Genomic DNA, 13,488 nt, shown 5'->3' with positions numbered 1-13,488 from the left:
GGCAGAAAATACAAGAAGTCAATATGTCTTGCAATGAAGGATAGAGGGGGGGTTATTAATAAAACACTAGTGAAAAAGCTGCTCTTTTATCTACCAATGCAATAACTGTGGAAGCTTCATTAAGAACACTAACGTTAAAAAATGAAATGACATAAGTGTCCTGTACAACTTGTATTTGTGTTTTCAACTATGCAGAACAAAGAACAGGGAAACATTTGGTGTGACACAGTCTGTTGTACAAATAAACTTTGGTCTGGCACAACCACTCCACAAGAACTATATGACATCACTCACTTTTTTTGCCCAATGAAAAGGCAGAACCAAAGAGGTGGCGGTGGTTCAGTTGCAGCACAACTTGGATATTAGTAGTTTTAATCTTTCTGAAGGTTAATGTGCACAAAAGCATAATAAGAAACAAACCACGGATTCAAATTTAAGAGTGGACTGAACATAATTCTTCATTAAAAGGAGAACAATCCATTACCCAGAGGCTGCAGTAGCATTTTGAGTCTTTCCACACCCTTAACTTCTCAGATCAGAAGGAAACCTGTTGAAGATGCAGAAGTAAAGGCTTCTTATGAACTGTCTGCTGAAGATGCTACATTATAAAAAACTCCAGCATAACCATACACTGACATGACTGAGACTACAAGACTACCAGCCACAACTGTAAGATCTAACACTGTGAGTCCTGATACTGCAAAAATAACCTATTACTAAAAAAACACAGTGATTTCCAAAACTTGAAGTCAGACTTTTAAACATTTCTGCAAGAGAGCTTTGCCCCCGCCCAACATTGGGGCTGTGTCCCTCACACCAACATTGTTATACCTTGAAATAGGAAATATACTGTGACGCAACATAAACATCAGGGGTGTGTGTGTGTGTGTGTGTGTGTGTGTGTGTGTGTGTGTGTGTGTGTGTGTTGTGGGTCATAATGAAGGTCCTCAGAATTTCAGCAGGTGCTCCATATATATTAATGCTGAAGTTTAATTTTAGGAGCTACACCTTGCTTCTAACTTGCAACTGGGAGCTGATAAACACCTGGTTGAGACAATATACTTAATAGCTACACATTAATGGTAAAACAGTGGTGACTAATGATATATGTATAGAAATGTTTTATTTTATTAGAGCAATACATAATTCATAAAAAGACAATCTCCTTAAGTATAATTGATGTGGTGGTTTTAGAAAATGATCCAGACATATTATCTCAGTGCTTTCCAGTGAAGCTGGTAATTTATATGCACTTCTAAAACTGATCTATTTGCATTAGTAAAAGCAAGGTTATGAATGTGAAAAGGGCTGTAGTGTCAAGCCTGCTTTCTGGTTGTAATTCATAAAGTCGTACTTGCCCTGTACCAGTTTCATCATATTTAATGCTATGCAAATTAACCTTCTGCATAAGTCACATTACCATTTTACATTTCTGTAACATCCTGAGCACACATACTTGAATATTATTTCCCAAAGTGAGTGCATGCAATGGTAGTCTGTGTAAAAAGCTGATTACCACACACATGCTCACGGAGACATTAAATAGAATATGAAAGTTAAGCCGAGATGCAGTTTACTGGGATTTACCAGTTGCATTTAATGTGAATACAGAAGTATGGCTGTTTTGTTTGTTTAAAATGGACAGTGTCTTTTATATTTTCCAAAAATGAAAAGTTTAATCTGGATTCTAATGGTCATGAATAAATGGTATAAGGTCAGGGGACCCCCCCCCCCCGGCACCTCTACGACATCTGGTATTTAGGCACTCTGGCATAAACAAGACTTCTGAGTCTGATTCTAAGGGTCAGTGCTAATAAGACAAAATTAAGTACAAAATGAATAAAAAAGGGGATTCATTAATTGGGGGAAAAGAGACTCCATTTTTCTTTGTCAAAAAAGAAAGTTAAAACAGCCTTACTTGTCCTTTCTTCCCTATGCTGTGTCTGTTATAAAACTATATTTACAAAAGCAACATACCAGAGTAAGAGAGAGAAACAACAAGAAAAAAGTCATATAACTTTTTGTCTGTTTTTCCTTGCTCTACTTTAATGTTTTGACTAAATCTGGTGTAACTATTAATAACTGTTAATGTTTTAATAAAATAGTCATCAGGGAGGTAAAGACAAAATGGGGATGTGTGGAAGAGGAGGTGGAAGTGCTTTTCATCTCATTTTGGGCCAGTGGTCCCCAGAAGTCAGCCTAGAGTATTAAAGGCTGCAGAGTTAGATCATGCTCTAACTGTGTTACATTGACATGTTAGCATTGGGTTTGTCACATGTTAAGGATCTCCAGACAAGCCCAGCAGATCTCATATTACCTTGCCAATCTTCCTGCTTGCTTAAAAAAAATAATTAAATTCATTCTTATATGGCTAACCTTGGAAACACATAGAATGAGACAGTAGTACTTTTTAGTCCATCTCCTTAGATAAACTCCCACTGCATGGGGATCAGGCTTAAATTACTGCACGTGATAAAAACCTTGTCAATCACACATTTATTTATTCTTTGATATTCATTGCTTAGCAGAGCAATATCTGGACAGACGAAGGAAGACTAAAATGTATGGGTCTCTGTATACATAGGTGTCTCTGGCATGCAAAATATCCCTAGATGGTTTAACTTTCAATAATTCCTCTCACAACCTAGTCTTCAAATTGGACTTGGTTCTGACCCTCTCAAAGACAGTCCATTTCTCTGTTCCTACTGTATTTATGATAATGGCTCTATTCAAACACTTACTTCTTAGACCTTTCCTTCCATTTAGCAGCCAGCCAGTGAACTCTCTCAACTTTAATGTTGCATACACATTAAAAATCAAATGAGTGACACAATCCTGAGGGGTAACAGTAGGGCAGGTGCATCTCTTACCATGCAGCTTTTGTCATTGCTTTTCAATGGGCTTCAGTCAGTATGGATTTCGTTCAGATGTGTGGTGCTATCATTAAACATCCAAACCAAGACCTGTACACTGGCATATTTTATTCTGTGCCATCTGATTTTACTGTATGCTAAAACAACAGCAAACACAAACTTTGTACAAGATATTGGATAAGGTATCTTCGAGAATGAATATGTTTGTTTGCATTTCTTCGTGTGCCCTTTGGCATATGAGACACTCAGTGACTATAGAAATATATTTTTGTCCCATTACAATCCAAGGTTGTGTACATGTACATGTACAGCGTTATAAGCTAGTCACTGTCATCCCTGTCAGCCAGCACAGCCTCATGCTCCTCCGATACTTCCAGCAATCTGTGCATCTCTTGGTTCTCCATATCCACCAGCTCTTCCCCTTCTTCTTCTTCATCTCCACCAACCTCTACCAGCTCAGTAGCCTTAACTTCAATCTCTCCTTCTCGTATCTTTTTGACATGGAACGTGAAAGGTGGAACTTTGTAAACGGCAACTTTGGATCTTGCGTACACCTTATGATCTGGCGTGAAAGACTTTTTCAGCTTATCTCTTGAAGTCTTCATCTTCTCCTTCCTTTCAGTTGTCACAATCTTGGTACCCAGTTTAGTCATCTTCTTTTCTATGTTGTGCTTTGTTTTCTCCAAATTCTGCTTGGTTTTCTCAAGGTTTTCTTTAGTTTTCTGTTTGGTCTTCTCAATGTTGTCTCTGGTCTTCTGCCTGGTCTTTTCCATTTTTTCCTTTGAGAAAGCTTTCTTTAAATCATCAACTCGTTTCATGCCACTTCTCGTAATACGTTTGGCTCTTGACTCTTCGATAATCTCTTCGATTTCCACTTCTTCATCAGAAGACAGCTGAATATGTTCCTCTTCACCATGTTCTACATTTTCAGCTGCTTCTCCTTCTTCTACTGACTTTTCCGTTTCCTTTACAGTTTTGGAAATGCTTAGTCTAGAGGGAAGTTTCACGTCGTCCTATAAAATAAAAAGGAAGAAATATTAAACACATCTAACTAAAATCCAGCATCTCAAATACAACACTTGTAATACATTTACTGATATTACCTTATAACAGAAAAGGAAGTTAGTTTGTATTTCCATTTAAAAACATACAATCTGGATACCTTGATTAATTAAAAAAAGCTAGTTATGATTCCTTTTTCGTGACTTAAAGAGAGCCACTTTTCCTGTTCTTTTTCCCATCTAGTCCACTCTTGAGCCAGGCTAGACCCATTTTATCATTGTCTCTAACTGTATCATCCTTGAAAATCTCCGATCACCTCTCACACTACATCTGTGAGATATCTGCCAGCTGATTGTGGTGCACATTGAGAAGAAAGTCACTATGTCAGTTACTAATTTTTTATTCTGGGAGTTTAGCTCTTTATTTATGACACTTCAGAATGCCACACTTCATGTACTCATTTGTGAAGATTTTCCACGGGTTTTTTCCTTGCATGTCTGGTTGTTGTTCCCTGATCCTTATCAGGGATTACAGCAACAGACAGCTAACCCCTCCACCCCCCCCAGGAGAAATGCCCTCCCAGTGTTAGATTCCCTCTATGCCAGCTCTGAGAAACTTATCTCATCTTACAGCCATGATAATCACCCTGATAGAGGAAGATAGCATAAATAAGGGCTAATAAGCTAACTATTATTCAAAATTCTTTATAACCCTCTTCTATTTAGCCACTCTTTGAATATGCATAACAGATTCATATGAACATTGTACTGGGATATTGCATCTTTGAAGGAAAGTTAGTCTCACAGTCATGGACTCACCAATAAATGAACGACCACCTCTACTTCAGACAAAAGGTTTATTTCACTAACACGAATAAAGGTCACAAATGGTAAAAACACACAAACAGTTGAGCGCTTTCACCCACAAACACAGTGGGCATCTTCAGAACATTTTTTACTAAACTTGTCTCGCCTTATATTTGAGGTTTGGCGCCAATAATCAATGGATACATAACTAGCAAACGTGTATCCATTTGAAACATTCATAGCATTTAAAGCAATACCTACATAATACTCAGTATTTTCAAACTCGCCCGTGTATATCATATCTGTTGAAAGCACTTCAGAAATATGTAAGGGAAATGTTTCCTCTAGATAAATCATAACTCCATCCGAAAACTAAAATTAATATATATTTCTATACACTTTAAAAAAGTAGGTACTGAAACAAGTACCATAAGGAAACCAGTGAAAATCAATTAAAAACATTAAAAATTTAAAACGACTATCGGTCGTTGTTCCTTTTTTGTTTACATCTTTGAAGGAAACACTGTGGGATAGATGCAGGCACAGATGTTTCAACTATAGCACAATATCAAAATCACATCTTCATTTAACAAATGAAAATATACACATTAATGTTTCCACATGAAACTGTGTTTCTTTTATTACAGAGAACATGAAGTTAAAACATCTTGTTTTAAAATATAAGAGCAATTGTATGTGATAGATAGGGTGTAGGGTTGTTTCTTAAAACAAAATTGTAGTACAGAAAACTACCTACAAAAATGATGGACTACTAGAAACATATGGGGTTGGGAGGGTGACCTAATGGTTAAGATGTTTGCCTTACAAACACAACGTGCAGGGTTTGAGTCTCACAAGGGATAATTGGCTAGGCTTAAAAATGGTTTGCAAGGGCAGTCAGCTTAGTACTAATCTATGAAACTATGAACCTATGCCCAACCACCTTTGTTGAGCTAAAAATGTCCTACACCAGGCGGAAAATAAATATGCACTTCTGAGAACAACTACACTGTGGGAAAACTGCATGTCCACCATGTACAGTGGTCCTGGTGTTGATAAATGAAGCACAATAGAAAATGGTGGCAATGAAGTCCGCCAGCACTTCATGCCTTTAGATAGTTCTGTATTTTGACTTTTTTGATAACCTCCTTATTTGGAAAACAGTACAGTGCAAACAGGATCCACTATGAATAATCATGTGCCATTTAATCAACACATAATTATGCTAAATTAGAAGCTCTAAATCCTTAGAAGGTCAAAAGATCGTACTGTGACATTCACAAGGTCATAAAAACATTTTCTTCACGAGTGATGTACTAGCAAACAGCATGCTCTCTATCTTTATATATACCAACTCTGAGGTCACTATATCAAATCTTACCAAGATCAACTACTGATATATCTGACATAATATATCTGTTGGCAAAGAATTTGAAACAAAAAAGCACAATGAACCCCCCCCCCTCCATGCTACCTCTGTAGACTTGTATATTGGAAATTCTTAGGTTGTTGCAAGTTGATGAAAATGACTATCCAAACCTGCAGTGGCATGTTACTTTTAGCACTTCCAATGACTTTTGTATGACTATGTAGCTTTTAATTATACCACATCCTCTCTTTTATAACACTAAAAGAATAGCAGTATGGGTTTTAAAAGTTCTGTTTTATTTTGTGAAAAGAGCTAGACTTCCTTGATTCACTACCCTTCTTTTAGTGGAATTCAAGAGGAATGCTTAAAAGGTTTGTAGCCCCCCTTAGAATATATACCATAAATTTAATCAAAATGGATTTTTTTCAAGTTACAGAAAGTAGTTCTAGACAAATCATATGCATAGAAAGGTAATCACATCAGTGTAACAAATATCTATTACGTTATACTTATTGAATTTCACCTCTTAAAATATGTTTAGCCTTGATAAACATTGTTGTACTTAGGTATACTGGACACAGCAGTCTATAAATAAGCTGTTTGATGGCTGTAATGTACCCACCCTGAACGGAGTTTCAGAAGGTCAGTGTTGGACTGGCAGTCAGGATGAAGTGCTATGGCTTCAGAGCTCCATGTGTGGTATTTAGAATGGAAGAAGCCATTGTTACATTTGTAGCAAAAGGTTTGCTTACAAATGTTATTTAGAAAGAAGAACCTTTTTTGCTCCTCGCTTGGAAGCTCTGAGCTGGGGGGGGGGGTGCCAGATCAGAGAGTTGGACTGGGTACCATGACATCCAGTTATGACTGAAAAGTGAACAGAAGTTTAAATATATCGATAAAGTCATGAAAGATTTTGGTAGTGACAATGGTTGCAACTTGCATAGCAGGGAAAGTTCTTGTTGGAAGAGTAGGGATCGGGGAAATATAATCTTAACTTGCCAACTGTGTGACATTGAGCAAGTCACATAAGAGTACTTTGGGGAAATTGGACATTTAGGCTAGGCTCATTACTGGTCTACTTGTCTGCAAACCTAGTAACTACATAAGAACCTCAACTTCTGAAATATTAAGAAAAATGAATGCTCACCAGCATCACAGAAAGCTGTTTCATCTGCTGCACCAGGCTTGCATACCTCCATAAAATAGATTTTTAATTTTTTTGTTTTTTCAGTTCTTTTAGATCAAGACTTTTGTTTTAAAAATGTTTTTTTGTTGAAATAGGCTGATATATATATATATATATATATATATATATATCATTCAGAAGCTTGAGTTTACAGAAAGTCGAAGTCAAGACCATATGATCAACTTTCCGAAAACTCAAACTTTGGAAAACAACAAAAATCTACCCTTTTTTCTACATTTTTGCAGGGTGGGGGGGCAAGCCCTCCTGCACCCCACACCCCCTGCATATTATATATACCAACTCTGAGTGAGGAAAGGGTAAATTCCCTGATCCTCACTGTACCACTATCTCCATTCAAAAGCTTCAAGGTTTTGAAAAGTTGATCATATTTTCCTCGACCATATGAATTTCAACATTCTGAAAACTCAAACTTCTGAAGGGGACCCGTGTGGTGTGTGTGTGTGTGTGTGTGTGTGTGTGTGTGTGTGTGTGTGTGTGTGTGTGTGTGTGTGTGTGTGTGTGTGCCTATATTAATCTAACGTTTCCTGACAGCAGACATATTTGATCTGAACATGACTGACTGCCACTCATTGACTCTGAAAAACATTGATCCACGCAGGATCGAAAACTGCACAAAACAAATGCACCCCCTACACCCCTTGACAATTATATACACTAACTTTGAGAATGGATTAAAGTGGGGAAATGGCATACTCCCTCTATCCCCAGTGTACCGTGATCTGTTACTTAAAGAGTTGGCACTTTTTGAACAGCTGATTTTTGATCAGCTACACTGGCTTCCCTCAAGTCAATGAAAACACTGATCAATGGAAGACTATATGCACTTATATATATCACACATGGCAGATGGTGCATGATTCTTGATGAGTTGCACACTTAGTTTTTCCTTCCCAGAACACATAGTACTCTGTGTATATGTCGCCTGACATTTGCTTAATATGAAGAAAATAAAATTGCATTATACTGTCCTATAAAATTCCAGGAAAATGAAAACCTGGGACTTAGAAGGTGCTAACTTTGTGTCTATGTATGCTGGGGGTCTTGAGAAGGTTTCTCAAGCAAATATTTAAAAAACTGAGAATGATACATGTTAACTTTATACCCAAACTGCTAGTAATGAGCACAGAGCATGAGAATAATATAAATAACTGGAAAAGAGGTGATTCTGGGGCAATCCAAACTGTAGACTAACAGAGGAGGGGATTCTGGGGCAATCCAAACTGCAGACTAACAGAGGAGGGGATTCTGGGGCAATCCAAACTGCAGACTGACAAGAAGAGGGCATTCTGGGGCAATCCAAACTGCAGACTGACAAGAGGAGGGGATTCTGGGGCAATCCAAACTGCAGACTGACAAGAGGAGGGGATTCTAGGGCAATCCAAACTGCAGACTGACAGAGGAGGGGATTCTGGGGCAATCCAAACTGCAGACTGACAGAGGAGGGGATTCTGGGGCAATTCAAACTGCAGACTGACAGAGGAGGGGATTCTGGGGCAATCCAAAAGTACAGTTTTGTACCTACCATAAATGTAGATGTTCGAGTGCTAATACAGCTGCAGTAATCACAGATGGGTTTTCTGCCGTCAGGCGGGTCCTCGGTCGGCCGAATTCCAAAGTCTAGGTCCGGCGTCGGTTGTTGTCGCTTTCTTTCCTGACGTCAGTGAGGCAGAGGTATATAAGACACAGCCGACGCCATTTTCTTCCCAGATGTCAGGTGCCCCCAGAAGGAAGGCAATACATAAATTATATTTATATACATGAAATGCAATATAATTAAAAATCAGTAGTTGCAAGCAAATATACCATAGAAGGATAACCCAATCAGGTTGTATGAAGAGGGGTTAGGCCCTAGGCCTTTACCAAGAGGGGAAGGAGGGAGGGAAAACTGTACTGCAGCTGTATTAGCACTCGAACATCTACATTTATGGTAGGTACAAAATTGTACTATGTTCATCGTGCATACAGCTGCAGTAATCACAGATGGGTAGAATCCCAAAGCTACCCACAGGGTGGTAGGCACTAGGTGGAACTGGGATGAGCCATAATGCCCTGCAACACAGCAGTGGCAAAGCCTGCTCTAGTTTTGGAATATAAAGGCAGGTGGTAGTGTTTTGTGAAGGTATGCACAGAACTCCAAGTGGCTGCCTCCAAAATATCTTTGGTAGGAACTCCTCTGAGGAAGGCTGTAGAGGTAGCTGTGGCCCTGGTGGAGTGGGATCTGATGCCTGTAGGAACATATTTTCCATGATAGGAGTAACAAAACCGTATGCAGTGGCCTATCCATTTTGAAATTGTCTGTCTGGTAACTGGCTTCCCTTGAGCTCCTACAGCATAGGACACAAAGAGGTGTTCTGATTTCCTGAAAGGCTTTGTTCTGTCCAAATAATAACGTAGATGTCTATGTATGTCTAAGGGGTGTAGCAGCCTTTCCCCTTTGTTTTGAGGATTGGGGTAAAAGGTAGGTAAGTGTATGGCTTGATTTAAAGCTACCCTGGATACCACTTTAGGCATAAATGATGGGTTGGTTCGAAGAGAAACCCTATCCTGATGGAAGATGAGAAAGGGCTGCACAGCCATGAGGGCTTGTAGTTCCAAAACTCTACGAGCTGAGGTAATGGCCAGAAGGAAAGCTGTTTTCCAGGACAAGTATTGCAAATCTGTTGAGGCAGCTGGTTCAAAGGGAGGCAATGTTAATTTTTCTAGAATGTAATTAAGATCCCAGGCTGGTATTGGTTGTTTCCTTGGTGGTCTTATATTCTTAGCCCCTTTGAGGAACTGTCTTAAGAGTGGGTGAGAGAATAAGGGTGGATCCATGTTGAATTCTGCAGAAATGGCTGAGGCATGGATTTTTCAGCAGCTCAGCTAGATACTGTAATACCTGAGGCAAATTCAGTTTTCTAGGGTCCTGGCCTTTTTTCTCATTCTAAGAGTAAAACCGTTTTCATTTTGCGGAGTAAGCCTTTCTAGTAGATGGCCTTCTGGCCTCCAAAATGACATCCTGCACCTCTTTGGGGAGTAGGGTCTGTTGTGGTGTTAAGGAATTTTCCATGCAGCGAGATTGAGTGTTTTCAGCTGACTGTGAAGAGTTTTGTAGCTGTGCTGAGTCAGCAGAAGAGGCATTAGAGGTAGGGACCAGGGAGGAGTATGTGTTAGGCTCCTCAGGAGTGGGTACCAGTGTTGTCTTGGCCAGTCTGGAGCAATCAGTATCATCTTCGGTCTGTCTGCTCTTGCTTTCAAGAGCACCTTGGGCAGAAGAGGCAGAGGTGGGAAAGCGTAAACTGTCCATGCTGTCCAACTGAATGAAAGGGCGTCCACTCTCCAGGCCTTTGGATGAAAGGTCCTTGAACAAAACTTTTCCAATTGATGATTCCTGTGGGAGACGAAGAGATATATGTCTGGCCTCCCCCATGCTTGGATTATCTTTGTAAACACTTGAGGATGCAACTTCCATTCATGTGGATCTGTCATATTTCTGCTTAGATTGTCTGCCAGCATGTTTTCCAAACCTGGCAAGTACTGTGCTTGAAGTTCAATTTGCCATTCCAGAGCCAAGTTCCAAAGTGTCATGGCTAGTCTGCACAGGGGGTATGAATGTGTTCCTCCTTGTTTGTTTATGTACTACATTACTGTGGTGTTGTCTGTTCTTATCAATAATTGTCCTGGATGCAGGAAGTCCTTGAAAGCTGTAATTGCATTTATCACTGCTAGCATTTCTTTTTGATTGATGTGAAGGTGCTTTTTCTTTTGGGACCATTTGCCCTGAATGCATCTGTCTGTCATGTGTGCCCCCCCAGGCGTAATCTGAGGCATCTGTTGTGATGACTTGATTTGCTTGAGGCTTGCAGAATGGGAGACCTGTGTTTGTTTGACATGCTTGGGCCCACCATAGAAATTCCTTTTGCAAACATGGAATTATTGGTATTATTTTTTCCAAACTGTGGCTGTGCTGAGACCAAAGGTTTTTTAGGTACCATTGAAGTTTCCTCATATGCAACTTTGCACATGGGATTAAAAGAATGCAAGATGCCATGAAGCCCAGAGCCTGCAGGATTTTCCTTGCAGTAAGCCTGGTACAATTTGCTAGTATTTTGAAGTATTGAGTTAGTTGCCCCTGTTTTTCTGGTGTAAGATAGGCCATCTGGGTGTTTGTGTCCAAGTTGGCACCCAGGAAAGTTATTTTCTGAGATGGTGTTAGCCTGGATTTCTCTTTGTTGATTGTGTATCCCAGAGAATGCAGTAACCATGTTACATAAGCCAGATTTTCCAGAAGTATGTGCTTGCTGTCCGCTTGGATCAGGCAGTTGTCCAAATAAGGGTAAATTTGTATCCCTTGAAATCTGCAGTAGGCAATTACTGATGCCAGGCATTTCGTGAATACTCTGGGCGCAGTAGATAAGCCAAAGGGCAATGCAGAGAATTGATAGTGTATTGAACCTGCAAGAAATCTGAGGTATCTTCTGCAGCTTTGTCTGATTGGGACATGCAGGTATGCCTCCTTGAGGTCCAATGTTACCAGCCAAAACTCCTTGCCCAGCATGGGAAGAAGCTGCTGTAATGTGAGCATCTTGAATTTCGGTACGAGTAAGAATGTGTTTAGGATGGATAAGTCCAAAATGGGTCTCCAGTCGGATCCTTTCCTTGGTACCAGAAATAGCCTGGAATAAAAACCTTGACCTTGCTCGTGAGTAGGTACCTCTTGAATAGCTTTCATGTCTATGAGCTTTCTAATTTGTAGTTGTGCCTCTGCCCTTTGATTGTGTGGCAGGTTTGGCATGCCTCTCATTTTTGGAAGAGTGTGAAAATGAAATCTGTAGCCTCTGTTTATAACGTCCAGGATCCATTTGTCTGTTGTGACAATATGCCAATTTCTTGTAAATAATGCCAGCTTTCCTCCCAAGGGTGCTGCCAGCTGAGACTTGCTTGGCATGGAAAGGAGGAAGTCATTAGGTTTGTTTCCAGTATTGTTGTGCACTGTCTTCGCCACCTCTTGGTGCTGGAGTTTGCCATTGCCTGCCTCTATATGATCCTTGTGATTGTCCTCTGCCCTTGTGCCTGTATCTACCTCTTTGGGGCTTGTCCATGGCTGGAAAGGACCAGTTTTTAGAAGGCCAATTTCTGCTAAAACGTGGTGGTTGAACCTGTAGAAAAGCTTTGACAGTTTGCATAGATTTGGCTTTTTCTTCCATTTTCCGTAGTATCTCCTCAGCATTAGTACCAAATAACACATCCTTTTGTAAAGGAGCATCTAATAGTTTAGCTTTCACATGATCAGGCAAGATTTGTTCCCTAAGCCAGGCATGTCTAAGAATGACTGATCCTGTAACAGCAGCTCTACTTGAGGCCTCTAGGGCATCACAGCTACATTGTAAGGTGTGTTTACCCACTTGTTCTGCACTATGCATCATATCCTGCAACTCCTTCAAGTATGGTTGTTCAGGTTGAGACATTTTATTTCTTAATTGTGATAACAGAAACTGCTGATATTTAAGCATATGAAACTGACAATTTAAGGCCCTCGTGGCTAGGGTGGCCGAGGTATATACCTTTTTTCCCCACCTTTCTAAGGATCTTGACTCTCTTTCGGAAGGTAGTGGATTCTTAGCAGTAGAGGCCTTCATTCCCTTGGGGCCTTGAAAAATGGTTTCAGGGTCAGCATTATGGCTTTTGTAAAGAAATTGGTGAGATTCAGGAACTCTGTAGTACCTATCAGGTTTGACTGGGGCAGGAGGCAGGGAATCCGGATTAAGGCAAGCCTCCGAATAAACATCATCAAGTATGTCCAAGACAGGAGGTATCGCCAGAGGTCTGTGTTGAGGTAACAAAAGAAATTCCCTAAGTCTTTTCTTGGAATCAGAAAAGTCTTGGCCTTCCCAATGGAAGTGTTCCCTCAAGGTGTGCAAGGTTTCCCCAAAAGAAAAATCCTCAGGAGGAGATACAGAAGGAATGGACTGCTCTGCATCAGAATCTTCAAAAGGGCAGTAAGAGTGTTCCTCTACATCAGAATGTTCTGAAAAAATGGAGCCCTGATCAGAAGAGGGAGAATCTTCCTCCACTCTGGGTCTCTTGTCTGGAGGGGGTTGGGAACCCCTGATAAGAGTAATTAAATCCTCAGCCATTTTAAGCATCTGTTTTTTAGGCATGCGGCCTGGAGATGGGCCCTGTGCAACAGGCCTCTTGGGATGCCTGGCTGATTTGGACTTAGTAAAGGCCTTAATAGGGTCTAAAGACACC

The 13,488-nt window shown here is 40.1% G+C and overlaps 1 protein-coding gene across 1 annotated transcript in view; it reads right to left on the bottom strand.

Annotated features, from left to right (window-relative positions):
- Nucleotides 1-100: 100 nt before the first annotated feature.
- CAVIN1 (caveolae associated protein 1) overlaps nucleotides 101-13,488 on the bottom strand; it is a 225,806-nt gene continuing 212,418 nt past the window's right edge. The window contains exon 2 of the mRNA XM_044054712.1: nucleotides 101-3,886. Coding sequence (XP_043910647.1) covers nucleotides 3,194-3,886 — 693 coding nt within the window. The 3' untranslated portion in view covers nucleotides 101-3,193. The remainder of the gene's footprint in view (nucleotides 3,887-13,488) is intronic.

This window comes from Protopterus annectens, chromosome 13.part0, assembly GCF_019279795.1.
Source record: "Protopterus annectens isolate FY-2018-M chromosome 13.part0, PAN1.0, whole genome shotgun sequence".
NCBI lineage: Eukaryota > Metazoa > Chordata > Ceratodontiformes > Protopteridae > Protopterus > Protopterus annectens.
This window is presented reverse-complemented; position numbering and strand designations above follow the sequence as displayed.